This window comes from Bombina bombina, chromosome 1 (genome assembly GCF_027579735.1).
Source record: "Bombina bombina isolate aBomBom1 chromosome 1, aBomBom1.pri, whole genome shotgun sequence".
Taxonomy (NCBI): domain Eukaryota; kingdom Metazoa; phylum Chordata; class Amphibia; order Anura; family Bombinatoridae; genus Bombina; species Bombina bombina.
In genome coordinates, this window is record NC_069499.1 from 1,422,269,724 (window position 1) to 1,422,289,197 (window position 19,474).

At 36.7% G+C, this 19,474-nt stretch overlaps 1 protein-coding gene across 1 annotated transcript in view; it reads right to left on the bottom strand.

The window, feature by feature from the left end:
* Nucleotides 1–405: 405 nt before the first annotated feature.
* VPS45 (vacuolar protein sorting 45 homolog) overlaps nt 406–19,474 on the bottom strand; it is a 210,755-nt gene continuing 191,686 nt past the window's right edge. Inside the window, exon 16 of the mRNA XM_053705388.1 lies at nt 406–855. Coding sequence (XP_053561363.1) covers nt 768–855 — 88 coding nt within the window. The 3' untranslated portion in view covers nt 406–767. The remainder of the gene's footprint in view (nt 856–19,474) is intronic.

The following is a 19,474-nucleotide window of genomic DNA, read 5'->3' on the forward strand; positions in this document are numbered from 1 at the left end:
GGAGAACATTTCCCACAAGTAATGGATGACGCCGTGGACCGGACACACCAATGTTGGAGAAATATATTTTACCAAGTACTTAATTATTTCTGTAATGAAAAACGGCTTAAATAATTTTTCTTATTTACATTTCAGAAGTCCTAAACATGGGGAGGTGAGCGAAGACTCAACACTTTTTTTCTTTAAAATATTGTTCTAGTTTGCAGAGATCTATTAAAATAGTGAATTACAACACAGCTGAACTTTAAATACGTTAGTAATTCTACAGGTCCAATAGACAAAAAAAAAACAAAAAAAAAAAAAACACTAACTTTTGCCCTCAAATATAAAATCAATTCCAGTCCACATCAATTTTAATGTATGTGTTAACGTAAATTTAACAAACCACAGCTCACAGCAAACAAATATTTTTTTTTAATTTAATGTAGAATAATGCTGGTTTAGTGTTGAATTCAACACTCCCTCAAAAAAAGAAAGGAAAAAAAAAGAAAAGATATAAATAGAAATAATGTCTTCTTAACAATGAATTTTTTTTGCCTTAAGAAATGATTGGCTCGCTTGTTTACGTCTTGATCCTGTATGTATTGGTGATAAATGCCATTTGTAAAGCTGGATTTTCCTGGTTTTGAGCACACATCAAGATTCTCTCTCCAGGGAGAGGACATAAGAACAACAAACACAACTCATAAAATGACATGGAATAACCATGTGGTAAGTCATTCATGTACACAGGATGACGCAGTCTCCCACACAGAGGCTGGTAATCTTCATCGCCTGACTGATGACCTCACTGCTCCCTGAGAACTTTCTGAAACACGGCTATGGAGGCCGGCACTCTGAACTTCCTCCAGGAAACTATCAAAAGAAAAAAAGTTAACGGTCAGACAAATCCTTTTAGAGCCATAACATTAATGTTGGTTGAAATCAATTACCAATCACTGCCTACACACTTGTAAACCGTTTATACTGACAGGGAGGTATATTTTTAAGCATCAGTGTTAGATAGTATTACATTATAAATACTCCCAGGTTTGTTTTTTGTTTATTTTTAAATTCATTTTATAGGAGTACTTTGTAGTATCTGAGTCATTACTGGTGCTGTTAAGACAGAACCAAAGCACTGTTGACACTTGCTGTTGAGATGTATATACAAGGACCCTACAAAAGTTGTTCACAGAAAATTAGAGGTGCTTGTCATTAACCTGTAGCAGGGTTGTGTTTGACATCAGGCAAAAGCAGGCAACTGCCTATGGTTACCTTTGTCCAGAGAGTCTACATCCTATTTAAATTTGACAAATAAGATCAATATTACCATTTTTGTGCTCTGTACCCAAGGCTATCACATATAATCACCATCAAAAATGGTGATAAGGAAAGAATTGGTTATTCTAAAGCAGATTTAATGTATACAAAGATATCACATGGCAGCAGTGGGTTGTGGAGATAATGAAATGTTGGTCCTGATTAAGTAAATATGTTTTTGTAGGAATCTATACATACAGCATTTATTATTTAAATTGTAGTAATTATGCAATTGTTTAAAAAGGAATAGGGTACTGTAAAATGGTTTCTGCTCAATGTGTTTCCAAATACTTGTTTTACCAGCTGCAGATTATTAAATGCATTTGAAATTGCTCCTTTAGGTATAATTATGTATTTAAAAATGTCATGTTTTTCCTCATTGAAACCTCAACAACATGCCTATTTAAATGGGCTGAGCCACCAGGAACTGCATTACTTACATATCTTATCTCACTCTTTTCAATTGCTAGATAACACCTAAAAGGTGCAATTGTTAATACAATTAGTGCTATGTGGCTCATATAACAATTGGGAAAATATTAACAAGACAACACACTCAGGTTAGTAGCTGGTAACAGTGCTAGGAATACAACCAGTTGTTATCAACCTCCAAATAGGTGACCGATTTCTGTTGTTGCCTCTTGTTTGCATAACTTTTCCATAGAAAACACTGCAGTATTTATATTTTCAGTATAAGGTTTTAACAGCTAAAAGTACCTATTTCAAATGACAAACTAAAAGGACACCTTAAAGTGAAGGTCAATTTTCATCAATGAGTGCCCGGGTTTTAAAAATACTTTTAAAAACAGGGGCACTTTTATTGATGAAAATTAACATTGCACTGGATTTAAAGAAATACTTACCTTTTACTCCTGCAAAGCCGGATCAACGATCCCCCTCCTTCTTCCTGCTGTAGACCACAGCAATGACAAAACTGGCTTCCTCCAATCACAGCCAGGCATCACGAGCTGGACGCTCTGGGGGTAAAGCCATGATTGGAGGAAGCCGGTTTTGTCATTTCTGACATCAGTACAGAGGAACTGAGGCTGGGATCGGCGATCCGGTTTTGGAGAAGTAAAAGGTAAGTAATTCTTCAAATCCAGTGCAATGTAAATTTTGATCAATGAAAGTGCCCCTATTTTTAAAAACCGGGCACTCATTGATGAAAATTGACCTTCACTTTAAAGTAGAGAATAATTTATAGTTTTTACTCTATAATGGGAAACTTTAATTTCTGTTAAACCCCTCTCTTCCTCACTTTAAAAATGACAACACATGAGACATTACCATCAGGTTAATAGTAAAAAGAAGACTGCAGTCACGTTTGTTAAAAATAAAAAGTCTAAATATTTTAATTACATATTTTTATTTCATTATTATTATTTTTAACAACAAGCTTATATTGCTTTAATATAATTGTCGGCGGCTTTATTTTGAATCTGACTGAGATGCTGAACTTCAGCAAGATTATCTTGATGGTAGTCTACAGGAACAAACAAGGGAACAGTGTAAGTCTGACACTGCAAGCAGTTGGAAGAGATGAGCACAGGAGGCCAGAAGTGGTCTCAAATAAAACTCTATGGTATGTTTGTGGTTGCTTCCTGTCTGCTGGATTTGTTTAAAGCCAAAATCCTCATTTGTCTTCAGCTTTTAATCTACTGAGGTAGAGCACATTTTCTGTATGTGGCCTTGCTAAATAACAGTAAGAAAAGAAACCAAAACCTGCATCTTAAAATTAAAGTGATATTAAATCCTAGCATTTTTGAATCGCTAATATTTACCAGTACACCAAATAAAGGGGACTTTCAGTCATAAAGTAGAAAATACTTCATACTGAAAGTTCCTTTATTTGTCTGCAGTGTTTACCACCAGCTGGCCAACATGGATATTGGCCAAGAGGTAGAAACGGCACCTCACTGAAAAATAGCGCTCTGCCGTAGGTGGCCCGAGGAGCTCAGCGCGGGAAACACTTCAGACAAAAAAAAGACTTTCAGCATGAAGTATTTTATACTTCATGACTAAAAGTCTCCTTTATTTGTTGCACTGGGAAATCCTAGCGTTTCAAAAACGCTAGGATTTACCATCACTTTAACCCTCCATCTGCACTTAAGCAGAGGAACATTTATTTGATCTGTTATCTGAAAAGAACCTAGTTAACATTGTTGAGACAAAAACCTCTAATTAGAAACAATCATCTGATCGATTTCACAAGAGTTAAATCTTTCATGGCACCAGAAGAAATGTGGCTCTTGTGATTTAGTGGCCAAAGACCAGGGATGCAGACATCTATTCTGTAAGGCTTGGAGGGTCTGATCTCAGTAAGAGATCAGGAACCAGGTGAATAGGTGTGGACAGGGAAATCCTAGGATCATATCCTGTAGGGTAAGAATGGACTTTAATTAGAGATAACAGGGATTGAGTAGCCTAAAAAAAATGGTATCTTCTACAAGTAGCGCAAAACCCCACAGTGGACAGCTGGGCAAGAGGAGTTGAATAGGGTGCTTAAAAAAGATTTACCTGTTAGCACCTTGCCTTATATAAATCAAAGCTTTCTCCTTCAATTTTGACATTGATTTTTTTAGGCTTGTAATGGCCCTTAGGTGTAGGAACAGGATATGCCATGGTGCAATTCCCTTCCTTGGTCTGGGGACAAATAATAAATAATTAAAAAAACACACAATAAAAATAGAGCAAGAATAACTCTCTCTGAAGGCCTGATTATCAAGAGTTCATTTGTTCTGTGTCAGTTTATCAAATCTCACTCACATATATCCAAGTGTTTAATCCAGTACAATTCTCAAAGGAAATGAGCTGTCCCTCAGCTAACGGGATGCACAGGCCTATATCTAAAGAAGAGGCATGTGAGGTCTTGAAAGCTCATGGAATTAAAAAAAAAAAAACTTTGTGATACCTTTTTTTTTTTTATAATTTAAATGCATTATTTATTGAGGAATAAAATTGCATATACAAACTTCATACAGTTTCAATTGAACAGTGCTCAGAAACATAATAGATGATATTAATCTCGCTGTACAGAAACAAACTTGTCATGTTAATGCGTATAACAATAAACAAATGCGTGCCTCAAAAACCTCATTTTTAGTATGGTGCAATAGATTATATCCCTTTATATAACAAAACTAAAGGATAAGTGATTTCCCCTATTTGAAATAAAGCAGCCACTCTTGGACCACTGCCAAACAGATAAAATTAGGGAGGGGAACAAAAGGGAAATAAGGTGGAGGGGCCACTTTTGGACCCATTTTCTAGGGTTAAAAGGTAAAATGATAATGGAACCATCATACCTATAGATTTCTAAATTTAAACAGCCGGGGCAGGATTCTAATATAAATACCACTAGGGGAAGAAGATAGTTCTGTACGAAACTGGTAGATCTTCTTAGCGACAATGAGTGGGCAGATATGGATATAGCCATACTAGAGTGTACATAGCTTCCCTGCCTCTATATGCATATAAATAACATTTTAATAATTAGATTAGGGGTGTGATCAGGACTGCGCAGTAGATTATTGGGCATTAAAATGTGGTTGTGTTAATCTGTCGTGGCCTCAGGCAGCAAACCTTTAGAGTATAAGGGGTTGGAGCTACCCCCCATAATGTCCCAGCAACAGTACAAGGCAAGGAGGGTCCTAATAGAAAGTGGAAGCCTTGCCTATTCTAAATCTCTTTACATGGATCCTGAGATAGGGCGGGCTATTGTTGAGGTACTATAGAGTGCTGTAAGTTGCTGAATAAAATTAGAGCATTACAACTACTATCTATAACATTCTAGCATGTTACCCCCTAGTTACAAATTATCTTGCTCACTGCTCACACAGGAATGCCCAATCTTATGTAGGGAAGCTATTATGTCTAGGCAAAAACTGTGGAAGGAAATAGCTACCTTATCTTGATGGTCACAAATACAACTAACTACAAGCGTATCTTAAATAACTGTAACATAATATAATATAATTTAACTGCAGATATCGGTAGATTTAGTTAACATAGGTATTATAAACGTCTAAGTAGCAGCCTGGCTAAAATCGAAAGCATGTGAACAACATAATATACTTAAGATTACTGAATCTAGAAATAGAATGATTAAGTGTGATAATGTGAGAGTGCCATAGACTTTATGCGTGTCTCAAACAGATAGACGCCATTCGTGTAATAGCGTTTTTTTTTTTTTATAGTGCACTCATACGGACTCTAATGAGGGTAGTTCTAAATGATTATACAAGTTCACTATAGCGTCCTTTAAGCTGCATAGTCCCAGCCCTAAGTTAAGGGTATTAGGCCTTGTTACCCACTCCTTACCGGGCTTCTTGAAAAACACTCACTGAGATGTGGCATGCACATCTCAGTAGGGGGATCACGGAGCTGCAGTGACTTATTTCTAACGTTCTCACAGCCACATTGCTCTCAACCCCGTGTCTTAGGTAACTGTTGCTGTCACCTGTCAGTATATTTATGAAAATCTTAGCAGTGCTATCCAAATAATATATATAAGTTTATGGCAGGGTTATAAACACAATACAAAGAAATAGAAACCCTTATCAACCATGCACCTACTAGACCATACAATTAATATAAATATCTGAATTCTTTTATTTAGTTAATATCCATAAACATATTGAACTATATTTGCAATAAAAGGAAACTAAATAAAAGTTTATATGCGTTAGAACCAACTCTTAAGATATGCTATTCTTCTTACAAAACCCAGAACAATATACCTTCACAATTCAGCCTTATTTATTTAACACAATGGGACTAAAAACCTTTAACATCCAAGCAATACAATTCTAAACAGTGTTTATAAAACAATAGGATAAAATATATATTCTGCTATTTAACTGCAATTTATCCTAATACAAAATTAACCGACAATATCAGAACTTGTATAGATGAGTTACTTAGCCAATTCAGACACAGATTTGAACAATACCTAGGCTTATAACTACCAATTTAAAATACAATATACTTCACCAATTTTGAACCAATTCGTAGCGGTCTTTAGGTCATCTCATTTGAAAGAAGGTTTTTGCACAAATCAAGGATAAGTTTTAAGCTCCTTGCTGAAGTGAACTTTTTTTTTTTTTTTTTCAGGTATATCGCAGCCAAAATCAGATCACTAATTTTCAACAAGTTACAGACAACTCTCTCTTGTGCATTCAACACTCCCATTATATAATCATTGATGACATCATGTGGGTGGCACTACGGAAGCTGACCTTCCCATTGGTTATCTGGGAAGTCTAAATCGGATTGGCCCTTGGAAATTTCATTTTTAACAGCCAGAAAGAACCTTCTGGCTGTAGTTCTCGCAACATAACACCAGGTGGCAGCATACAGTACAACATAGCAATACAATACAGCATTTCTGACATTTTTAAGCAAGTTAATTTTTTTTTTATAAAATGGTTATTTAATCAGATCACACTCTCTGCATTAATCATATATAACCCCAATTACAGATGGTTAATATTAGGTTATTTTTTCTGATTATTCTGATACCAAATATGTTATATTATTAACATTTTATTATATTAAGGTAATTTAACACTGCTAATTATTAGCTTAAAATGCATTATAATTTTATCAGTATTCTGGCATTTCTTTGCAAATAACAGCTTATTTTTATATCTCCAGATTGGTAGTATTTAAAACTCCTGATATTTGCATCCACCCAGATATAGTATGTGACATTTCTGTGTATTTCTTCCTGAATACATAAATCCTGTTTATGTCGATCTGAAATAAAAATAAATGTTAATAATCACTTCTCTTCAGGTCCATAAACATCTATTCATGTTCTTAAACACACAGAGGCTAAGATATTCATGCCTTCAAAATATATATATATATATATATATATACATATATATATCATTCAATCTTTTACTTTCCATATATATATATATTTAGATGTTAATGTTTGATATCACATAAATATACATCTCATATCCATTAAAATATATATAGTTGTTTTGAAATCATAATGTAAGTCATGGGCCTTCACTGTATTATCCTAACATTCTAACTTTTCAGTAACTTCAGTTGCCAGACTTTTTGTCTCATACTCACCACATGGGGTCAATCCATGAGGAGTTGTAAGAGTCTTTAAAACAGCATATTTCCTGTTTAGCCAGCAGTGCAGATGTGTATTTGATTTTATTTGTGTCACCTTCCCCCAAGAGGGGTTTTTGCAGTAAGTCTTCAAATAGAGATTCAGTGAGATAGAACTGTTGTATCACACGTGTCAAATTCCAAAGGGGTCCTTGAACACATTCTTTTCTCACCTCACCAAATGTTCTGAGGTTATAAAAATCTGCATATATAGTCAAATGAATAGGGTCACTGAGCTATTTCCTTTAGAAAAGAAATGTTTGTGTTTCAAAAAGGCTCTACTGATCGTCAATCCTGATAGACGTGTATTAGAAGCTGTGTTCAACAAACTCATGTTCAATTAATCCTGAGGTCTCATCTAACATATACAGTGTATAAAATATACATATATATATATATATATATATACACATATGTAATATTCATCATAATATTTATATACTCTGACATAAATCCCCCTTCCAACTTCAAATAGATGTAGGACACATGTATTTGAATTGGCTTAAAGTCAGTGGTATTTGATGAGGATCAACCGTATACCTCATAGACAGTCTCTTATGAAGAAAGTTTGTTATTTTGAGCTTTCATGTTTATCAGTTAGGCATCTTTAAATTACAGTATGTCTTTAGTGCATTTGGGGATATGACACTTCATTCTCCCTCTATGACTTGTAGTTGGGATCTGGGATGACATGCCCGCAATTGATTGATATGTACCCATTTATCTATGAAACCTTCATTTTTGGGGATCCGTATTTTATAGGCCACTGGAGATATTTTGTCAGTAATGACAAAAGGACCTTTCCATGAGGGAAGAAATTTCTTCTCCCTAACCTGACCTCTTCCAAAGTTATAAAGATAAACTTTATCATTTATTTCATATTCCTTTTTGGATGTTTTGAGATCATAATAGGTTTTAGTGGCAGTTGCGGCTCTTTCTAAATTCCTTTGAGCAAATGCAAAGGCATATTGCAGGTGCTTTCTTAAGTTCTCCACATATTGATGTGTATTGGCAGCGTTTATCAAATTTTGGTCTGATGTACGGTACAGTAGATGCTGAGGTAGAACCATTCTTCTACCTGTCATCAGTTCAAAAGGTGACATTTTGGTAGCACTACTTGGAGTTGCTCTTAATGCCATTAAGACTAGAGGTAGTTTTACATCCCAGTCTTTACCTGTTTCACTCACAAACTTTTTGAGGATTTTAACAATGGACTGGTTGTAACGCTCTACACCACCACTTGAGGCAGCTCTATAAGCAATATGGAGCTTTCTTTTAACCCCTAGTATTTTCCACATTTTTGTCATCACTTCGCTAGTGAAGTGGGTCCCCCGATCTGATTCGATTCTTTGGGGCAAACCAAATCTGGAAAATACATGGTTGATGAGCAATGCTGCACATGTTTCCGCACTATTGTTAGGTGCACTAATGCACTCTACCCATTTAGTGAACAGGCATGTCACGGTTAACATGTATTTGTTACCTCTTGATGACCTTGTTACCGGACCAATAAAATCAATTTGTATATCTGACCATGGCATTACCATCCCCCTTTTTTGCAATGGCGCTCTATGCGTTGGTGCAGTGGGTTGGAACTGTGGGCAGATTAAACACCCTTGACAGTAGGTTTGAACATCTTTCAACATGTGTGGCCAAAAAGCATAATCACGCAATATTTCATACGTGAGTTTGGCACCGCGATGACCAGATGTGGGAGCATCATGGGCATGTTGAAGCATTAGACCTCGGAACTTGGTGGGTACTACCCACTGCTGGATGCCAGTTTTGGAGGTTCTAATTAACAAACCATCCTGTAATTTGAATTGTGATTTAGATTTTATTAAGATTCTAAGATCTTCTTTGCCAATGCAATCATCTTTTGAGATGGGGTTGCTTTCAGGATCTTCTATGTGTTTATAGAAGATGCCTACAATGGGGTCTTCTTTTTGACTAGTGATCAGGTCCTCACTAGGAGAATCCTGACTCCATTGTACCAAATTAGGCTCACTCTGTTGTTTTGCCTGGTTTCTGGTAATGGCTTCTACCTGAATTGCACCCATTAAGTGGTCAATATTAAGGAGTTCTCCAGTTATGGCTCCTTGTTTGGCTAATGAATCCGCAAGGTCATTGCCTTCCTTATCCGGACCTAGAATTCTGGAATGACCCTTGGTCTTTTTCCAGTGTATGGTTAAATCATTGGATACTACCAGATTATCAATCTCGCAGAACAACTTGCCATGCTTGACTGGTTTGTTATTGCTTTTCTGCATGCCATTTCTTTTCCAAGTTGGCAGGTATTCAACAAAACTGTCACGCACATAATTTGAGTCAGTTATGATCACAAATTCATTAATACTATGTTCAATAGCCATTTTAATGGTTTTGAAAACAGCAGTTAGTTCTGCAACCTGACTTGATCTTGGTCCAATGTTGAAACCTATAGATATATTTGGGAATCCATTTGCCCCAGTTATACCAATGCCAGCGACTAATCTGCGCTCATTATCAATAGTGGCATGGTAAGAACAACCATCAACATATACCCAAGGTAATGTTTGACAATGGTCCTCATTGTACATTTTATATGGGGAAAGCAATTGTTCTTCCAGAAAATCATCTTCTGATAATTTTTCCCCAGGATCTCTAGCAGTACAGTCGTGGAGCTCAGCAAGCCCTTGTGCGACTGGATTCTTTTTATTCTGCTTGTAGCGAATTTCTAAGGGCCAGCCTTGTAAGGAAAGAGTCCACGCTGTTATGCGGCTGTTAGACAAATTCCCATCTCTTATTCTCTCACTTTGCAAATATAGCAAAGGCTGGTGGGCCGTTTCTACAATAATTTTCTCGCCCTGTATATAGCTGCGGAAATTTTGTAGAGCCCATACAGTAGATAAGAGGGCTTTTTCGCAATCGTTAAACTTTATTTCTACTGGGGATAGATTTTTGCTCGCATAAGCAATGGCTTTGTTCAAATTATCATGCTTTTGGTATAACACAGCACTCATGCTTATATCTGTGTAACCTGTCTCTAAGAAGACAGGTTTGCCACCTTCAGGGTATGCTAAGCAAGGTGCTTGAGTGAGTTTTCTCTTCAGCTCTCTGATGGCTGTCTCTTGAGACTCACTCCAGTGCCATTTCACATCTTTCTTCAGAAGAAGTAGTAGTGGTTTAGTTAATTCCGCATAATTATCAATGAATTTGCGAGAATAATTTGTCATACCCAGGAATGATCTCAATTCCTTTAAGTTAGTTGGGTTTTTAGAATTCACTATCGCTTCTACCTTTTTCTTCTGGGGATTTAATCCGTCAGAAGTAACTTCATGTCCCAAGAAGTTTACACGAGTGCGGCACCATTGAGCTTTTTGCAGGGATAATTTGACACCTGCCCTTTTAAGTTGGCTGAGGACGTGTTTAAGCTCTGCAATGTGTTTTTCAAAGTCTGTGCTTTTGATTAAAACATCATCCACATAAGATAAGGTCCCCCTTTCCAGTGCGTCAGGCATAGCCTTATGCATGAATACAGCAAATTCATGTCCAGAATTTATGTATCCAAATGGAAGTCTCTGGAATGCATACTGAATCTTTTGGAAGGAGAATGCTAGCTTATATTGGTCCTCTTCATGTACCTTTATGGTCCAATATCCCTGTGCACAATCAATGGCAGTGAATATTTTGGATCCCTGCATTTGTGCTAGACACTGGTCAATGTATGGTACAGGCCAGCCAGACATGTATACTCGTTTGTTTAGCTGTCTTAAGTCAGCACACAAACGCCATTGTCCATTGGGCTTAAGGACACCTAGAATAGGATTATTATAAGAGCTGTGCACCTGTCTGATAATACCTCTTTCTTCCAAATTCCTTATGATCTCTGCAAGAGAATCATATGAGGCTAAGGGAAGTCTGTATTGTTTGACAAATACAGGTGGCGCATTAGGATCTGTTTGTATTCTTGCAATGTGCAAGTCTGTGGTACCACAGTCATAAGAATCCTTAGCGAAAATATCCTTGTACTCCATCAGGAGTTCTCGCAGCTGTTGGCGTTCATCATCGCTAGAACAGCCATTGGCTAAGGATATTTGCTCTTCGACTATTTGCTGAAATCCTGGAAAGATTTCAGGCTGTCCTATTTCATAGGCTTCTTCCAACCTAGAGGTGAGATCCCCTTGATTATAATTTATATTGCTCCCATGACTCTGGGGATTGGGGTAATCTTGCTGTTTGATTGGCTGATCAAACACTAGAGAGGCTTCTTCAATTTTACAGATGCCTTCCTCTGAGCTGAAGGGATAAATAGACTGAATATTAAATAGACCCTCTGGCATAGATGCAAAGGATTGTTCTATTAATTGTTCTTCAGTTAGGTATCCTTCAGGTATTAGCCCAATTACATTATTCTGGAATCCAAAAGTGTAATAACTTGATTCCAGTGCATATCCTATGGTAGTTCCCTTGGATAATGTTATATCCTGTGGGGTCATGTTATGCACAATAATATTTATTGGAACAGTTCCAATATTCACCATAGGAGTGTAGGTTACTGAGACACCCAGATTTTGTATTCTATGGGAGAGGCAAATCAGTGTTTCAGAAGTTTTTAATTTCTGACCTCTCTTTACCTGTAAGGGTAAAAGAAATTTATCAGCCCCAGCAGGAATTATAACATCGCTAGATACCTGCATATTCACAGCATATGGCAATTGCTGGTTTGATTTTAGGGCTGCATTTTCATCCTGAAATACTTCAGGGTCCCCCTTTAACCTGCTCCAAAGGCAAGAATTAATCAGATCTATTTGTATGGCATATCTATGTAAGATATCATTGCCAATGTATATTTGATTATGGGGAGTATTTAAAACTAAAAACAGGTGCTTCACTGACTTATTACCAATAGAGATAGATAATAAGCACTTAGCTGTGATGTTATAGCTTTCAGACCTGTCATCCAGGCCGTTGACACAGTGGTCTTGGGGAGAAAGACATTTAATCACTTTAGGTTCAGCTATTTGCGCTAATAAACCTTCGCTTATATAGCTAGCTTCCTGTTTTAAATTTATTTTAGCATACTTGGTTTTACCAAGGTCATGCACTTGTATAGGGATAAATAGATCCTCTTTAACTCTCTCAATCCCTGTGAGGTATTGAGCATGGTCTCCCCCTTTAGGGATTTTAGGATCCCCCTTGTGGAGTGATATGGTTAATATATCGCCATCTAGGGAAATATTCGCTATCTTTCCGGGCGAAATTTTAAAAGTATTACCATCAGAGCCACTAAAAGGAGTCTGATCATCTATTTGTAGAATAGTGATTTCAGGTGTAGAGTTATTCCTGAAATGAATCTCCACAGCATCTGGTTTCTCTTCCACCACGTGACAGCTATGTCGGGTGCGAGATATATCAGATTTTTCATAATTGATAGGCCGTTTAACTTGCGACCAAATTACATTATTTATGCAATCAATTATGGTGCTTAATCGTTTCAGGAGATCACTACCAATAATTAAACGATCAGTTGGCAGATCCACTATAATGACAGGGTGTCTTATGACCCTGTTCCCCAATTTAAATTTTAACCAGGCAGTACCGTAGACTTTTAGGGAGTCACCCCCAACACCTATTAGAGAACCGTCAAATTCTTTTATTTTAGGTTTGTGGGGTGTTAGCTCATTTAGCTGTGTGTAGTATCTGTGGGATAGGATAGTTGCCTGTGACCCAGTGTCAATTAATCCCCTGATAGGGTTGGAGACTGAATCTTGCAGCTCAACTAGTACATAATATCTTCCTGCAGTTTCTATCATTTCACACATAAAATTTGCATTCTCATACATTTGTGGGCTTCGCCACGTATTACCTGAGTTTGCCATGCTTTCCGATGCAGAAGAAGCTTCATACCTACCTGTTTCCTCTATGACAGGGTCGGCTGGATTCTTTTGTACTGCATCTGTGGAAACAAGGTTAAGAGAGAGCTGCAAAGGAAGAGATTTGTTAACTTTTTCCGGCTGATGTCGCTCATTGTCACAGCTAATTTGTCCGTTTCCGGTCTGTGGGGAGATAACATAATTAGTATCATTGATATTTATTACTACATTTTGTATATCTCTCCCCTCCCCTTCAGGTGATACTGCAGTATTTATGACTGTGCCTGTGGTCCACTGCTGACCACTGGCTGTACCCCTAAAAAAGTATTGTTCGGTTGCTGAGCCGTAGATTTTTGACTCATATTAGCGATTTGTTCACTCAACCGATTTAATTGGGTAAACAGCATATCTACCTGATTGTACAAATTACCTCTACCCCTGGGCCTATCTCTTGGTGCCCCATTGTACTGATTCCTGGACCATTGGGTTCCCTCAGAATCAGGGCCACTATTTCTATTCTGGCGTGGTTGCCCCTGGGGTTCAGCTTGTTCAGCATTAGTACTTTGGGGAGCATTATATACCTGGGGTGTCTGGTTACCCTGAGAATATCTTCGCCGTCTATTGTATCTACCCTTGCGCGGATACCAATTATTTGGTGAGTATTCTCTTTGTGAGTAATTATTCACCTGATTATGTCCCCCACTTTGGTTATAGTCTCCCTGCGCCTCAACCTGTGTAGGGGGAGGGGCAGAATTAAACCTCTGTGGAGATGGCCTGTTTTGACTGGCCACCTCTGCATAAGTCCTCTTGTTGGACTCCAAATTGAGGGGGCTAGGTGACACCCTAGTTTCTGCCACAATTTTGGGTTTTGACTCCTTTTTAACCCCCTGCTCACTGGACTGCTGAATAGAGTATAACTTCGTACTCTCTTTGATCAGCCATTCCAATGAGCAGTCCTCATCAAAATCTCTAGCTAAGTTGATTTTGATGGGGGTAGGCAATGCTTCAAAAAATAAATTTACAAATTCTGAGCCATCAAATCTGGGATTATCTTCAGCCATACTGTACGCATTTTTCAATACAGAAAGGAATTCGACTGGACTCTGATTCGCACGACACTTTAAACCATATACCGCTATTTTCGCGGCAGTTTTAGTGCGATATTGCCCGAATTCTTTTCTGCATTGTTGTTTTACCCCATTCCAGGAATGAATATTCATATCCTTTAGTGAAGCAAAGAATTTGTGATGCTTACTGTCAAATACCCAAGGCAGAAATTCAATTTTCAATTTCTCACTTGTAACATTCATTATAGCTAACGCATTTTCAAAAGCCTGTAAATGATCAATTACAGATGTTGTTCCCTTATTGGAGAATATAGGTACTGCGCGTTGTACGAAAGTGATTATTTTATGGGAATCATAGACTTTATCAGACTTATTTTGGGATTCTCTGTTAGAGTTTCCCTCCCCCGCATCAGCTGCGCTACAGCTGTCCTCTGGATTTACATCCTGAGGGGATTGTCTATTTGGGAAATCTACTTCTGACCCGTTAGGGGTCATTTGTCTATGTTGTTCTATATATTTTCGTACCTCGTCCCTGACGCGTTCGCTAAAGGAGTTAGCATTATCTGTATTATTCTCATTGCTAATATAGGGGTTTTCATTATGGCGATATGACCTTTTTAAATCGCTTAATTCTCTCTGGCTTTGCGCAAGCTGTTTATTTAAATCTTGTATCTGCGCGATTAAGTCCATATTGTGCTTATCTAAGGTGGCTAGGTTTTGGGCAAATTCATCCATTTTATTTTTGGCTATTTTTAAACCCTCTTCGCGTCTGCGCGAGGAACGAATACTATTTTCTAGCTCCTGTATTTGCAATCGTTTGTCTGTGACACAAAACGACATTTCGTCAATTATGCATATTAAAAGGGGCCAAGATTTTAGTATTAGTTTTTCTCGCTTTTTGGGATCTTTGCATTGATTAATCATTAATAATTCCTGGAAGAATTCATTCTCTTCATTCCACATATTATTATTAACGGTAATATTTTTAGCCCTAGTTTCAAGCATATCCACAAAATCATTTAATTCACCAGCAATATTTAACTTCCCTTTAATGTAACTTAAGATATCTTTCTTAAGGACCTGACCTTTAGTAATAGGTATGGTTATGGGACCAATTTCATTGCTATGTATAGAATTAAATGAGTCACTTCTGGCTACAGACATTATTATATTGGTTTAGTACTTAGTTAAACTAAAACGCTAATACAATTTTTGCCAATAAAAAGAGAGAAGGAAAATTTTTATATTTCAAAAAAATATTATTAATTTTGAAATATGAAAAATTAATATTCCAAAATATGAGAAATTAATATTTTTGATTAACTTTGAAAATATGAAAAATCAATATTTTTGATTAATTTTGAAATATGAAAAATTAATATTTTTATTAATTTTTCAAAATTAATCTTTAATAATATTTCAAGATATTAATGTCAATCTCGAAATATGAAAATTAATATTTCAACTTTTCAAAAAAAATTATATCTTCAAAATATTAATATCGAAATATGAATTTATTTTTTTTTCTCCTTTATAATAATTTCTATTTACTTACAAATATATTATATCAATTATGATGGAATATTAATAAATCTCAGCAGTGCCTCCAATTATTATGTCAGTATATTTATGAAAATCTTAGCAGTGCTATCCAAATAATATATATAAGTTTATGGCAGGGTTATAAACACAATACAAAGAAATAGAAACCCTTATCAACCATGCACCTACTAGACCATACAATTAATATAAATATCTGAATTCTTTTATTTAGTTAATATCCATAAACATATTGAACTATATTTGCAATAAAAGGAAACTAAATAAAAGTTTATATGCGTTAGAACCAACTCTTAAGATATGCTATTCTTCTTACAAAACCCAGAACAATATACCTTCACAATTCAGCCTTATTTATTTAACACAATGGGACTAAAAACCTTTAACATCCAAGCAATACAATTCTAAACAGTGTTTATAAAACAATAGGATAAAATATATATTCTGCTATTTAACTGCAATTTATCCTAATACAAAATTAACCGACAATATCAGAACTTGTATAGATGAGTTACTTAGCCAATTCAGACACAGATTTGAACAATACCTAGGCTTATAACTACCAATTTAAAATACAATATACTTCACCAATTTTGAACCAATTCGTAGCGGTCTTTAGGTCATCTCATTTGAAAGAAGGTTTTTGCACAAATCAAGGATAAGTTTTAAGCTCCTTGCTGAAGTGAACTTTTTTTTTTTTTTTTTCAGGTATATCGCAGCCAAAATCAGATCACTAATTTTCAACAAGTTACAGACAACTCTCTCTTGTGCATTCAACACTCCCATTATATAATCATTGATGACATCATGTGGGTGGCACTACGGAAGCTGACCTTCCCATTGGTTATCTGGGAAGTCTAAATCGGATTGGCCCTTGGAAATTTCATTTTTAACAGCCAGAAAGAACCTTCTGGCTGTAGTTCTCGCAACATAACACCAGGTGGCAGCATACAGTACAACATAGCAATACAATACAGCATTTCTGACATTTTTAAGCAAGTTAATTTTTTTTTTATAAAATGGTTATTTAATCAGATCACACTCTCTGCATTAATCATATATAACCCCAATTACAGATGGTTAATATTAGGTTATTTTTTCTGATTATTCTGATACCAAATATGTTATATTATTAACATTTTATTATATTAAGGTAATTTAACACTGCTAATTATTAGCTTAAAATGCATTATAATTTTATCAGTATTCTGGCATTTCTTTGCAAATAACAGCTTATTTTTATATCTCCAGATTGGTAGTATTTAAAACTCCTGATATTTGCATCCACCCAGATATAGTATGTGACATTTCTGTGTATTTCTTCCTGAATACATAAATCCTGTTTATGTCGATCTGAAATAAAAATAAATGTTAATAATCACTTCTCTTCAGGTCCATAAACATCTATTCATGTTCTTAAACACACAGAGGCTAAGATATTCATGCCTTCAAAATATATATATATATATATATATATACATATATATATCATTCAATCTTTTACTTTCCATATATATATATATTTAGATGTTAATGTTTGATATCACATAAATATACATCTCATATCCATTAAAATATATATAGTTGTTTTGAAATCATAATGTAAGTCATGGGCCTTCACTGTATTATCCTAACATTCTAACTTTTCAGTAACTTCAGTTGCCAGACTTTTTGTCTCATACTCACCACATGGGGTCAATCCATGAGGAGTTGTAAGAGTCTTTAAAACAGCATATTTCCTGTTTAGCCAGCAGTGCAGATGTGTATTTGATTTTATTTGTGTCACCTTCCCCCAAGAGGGGTTTTTGCAGTAAGTCTTCAAATAGAGATTCAGTGAGATAGAACTGTTGTATCACACGTGTCAAATTCCAAAGGGGTCCTTGAACACATTCTTTTCTCACCTCACCAAATGTTCTGAGGTTATAAAAATCTGCATATATAGTCAAATGAATAGGGTCACTGAGCTATTTCCTTTAGAAAAGAAATGTTTGTGTTTCAAAAAGGCTCTACTGATCGTCAATCCTGATAGACGTGTATTAGAAGCTGTGTTCAACAAACTCATGTTCAATTAATCCTGAGGTCTCATCTAACATATACAGTGTATAAAATATACATATATATATATATATATATATACACATATGTAATATTCATCATAATATTTATATACTCTGACACACCCCACACCCTGTCGGGACCCCAAGTGAGGTGGGTGCCGTTTCCAGCACACAAAGTCTCGCGGGTAAGATGCGTCTACACAATGCACACATGCCCAGGAAGGAGAAACAGCTGCTGGGCCCCCTATACCGGCCATGGCCAAAGCAAAGTAAAAATAATCAGTCGCGTCTTGCTGTGGAACAGAGTCAGAGACTGTGGCAACCTTGGACGGCTCGCTCTGCCTCTTACTGGAGACCCGGTTCGCCAATTGCTTGTTGCAGAAGTAAGCGGTCTCCTCTGTCGGGACAAGTGAAATTTCCATCTCCATTTGGAAAGTAGTCTGTGATTGCTCAGGCAGCGCCTTACTAGTGCTGGTTAAGGCACCCAAAAAGACAAAGTGCTCCTGTCTGGGATCGAGGGTGGGGAGTTGGTCTCCCGTGGAGGCACCGGCATAGCCTTCTCGATTAAGCAGGTGGGAGGCCTTAGTAGCGGGTGGGTCAGTAGTGAGCCTATCTTCATGATCGCTTGTTGGCTCAACCAGGGTTTCAAGTTGATCGCCCTCCATAGTTTCTCCTCTTAGAAGTAGTTTACGGAGATCCTTCTCCAGATTTTGGAAATGGCCATGTATCGCCTGGGTTATGGAATGCTCCCAGCGATCTATAGCTTCCATTGCCCCAATGTAGATATATTGCGCTACTTTAGGGACGAAGTTCCTGCACGAATTTGCTTCAGAATAGGAGATGGTTCCTGCGGTAGGGAAAAACATAATTTATGCTTACCTGATAAATGTATTTCTCTTGTAGTGTATCCAGTCCACGGATCATCCATTACTTATGGAATATATTCTCCTTCCCAACAGGAAGTTGCAAGAGTCCACCCACAGCAAAGCTGCTATATAGCTCCTCCCCTAACTGCCATACTCAGTCATTCGACCGAAAACATGCAGAGAAAGGAAAAACCATAGGGTGCAGTGGTGACTGTAGTTCAAATGAAAAAATTACCTGCCTTAAAGTGACAGGGCGGGCCGTGGACTGGATACACTACAAGAGAAATAAATTTATCAGGTAAGCATAAATTATGTTTTCTCTTGTTAAGTGTATCCAGTCCACGGATCATCCATTACTTATGGAATACCAATACCAAAGCTAAAGTACACGGATGATGGGAGGGACAAGGCAGGTACTTAAACGGAAGTTACCACTGCCTGTAAGAAACCCTTTCTCCCAAAAATAGCCTCCGAAGAAGCAAGGTATCAAATTTGTTAAATTTGAAAAAGTATGAAGCGCAGACCAAGACTCCGTCTTGTAAATCTGTTCAACAGAAGCCACATTTAAAAAAGGCCCAAGTGAAAACCACAGCTCTAGTAGAATGAGCTGTAATCCCTTCAGGAGGCTGCTGTCC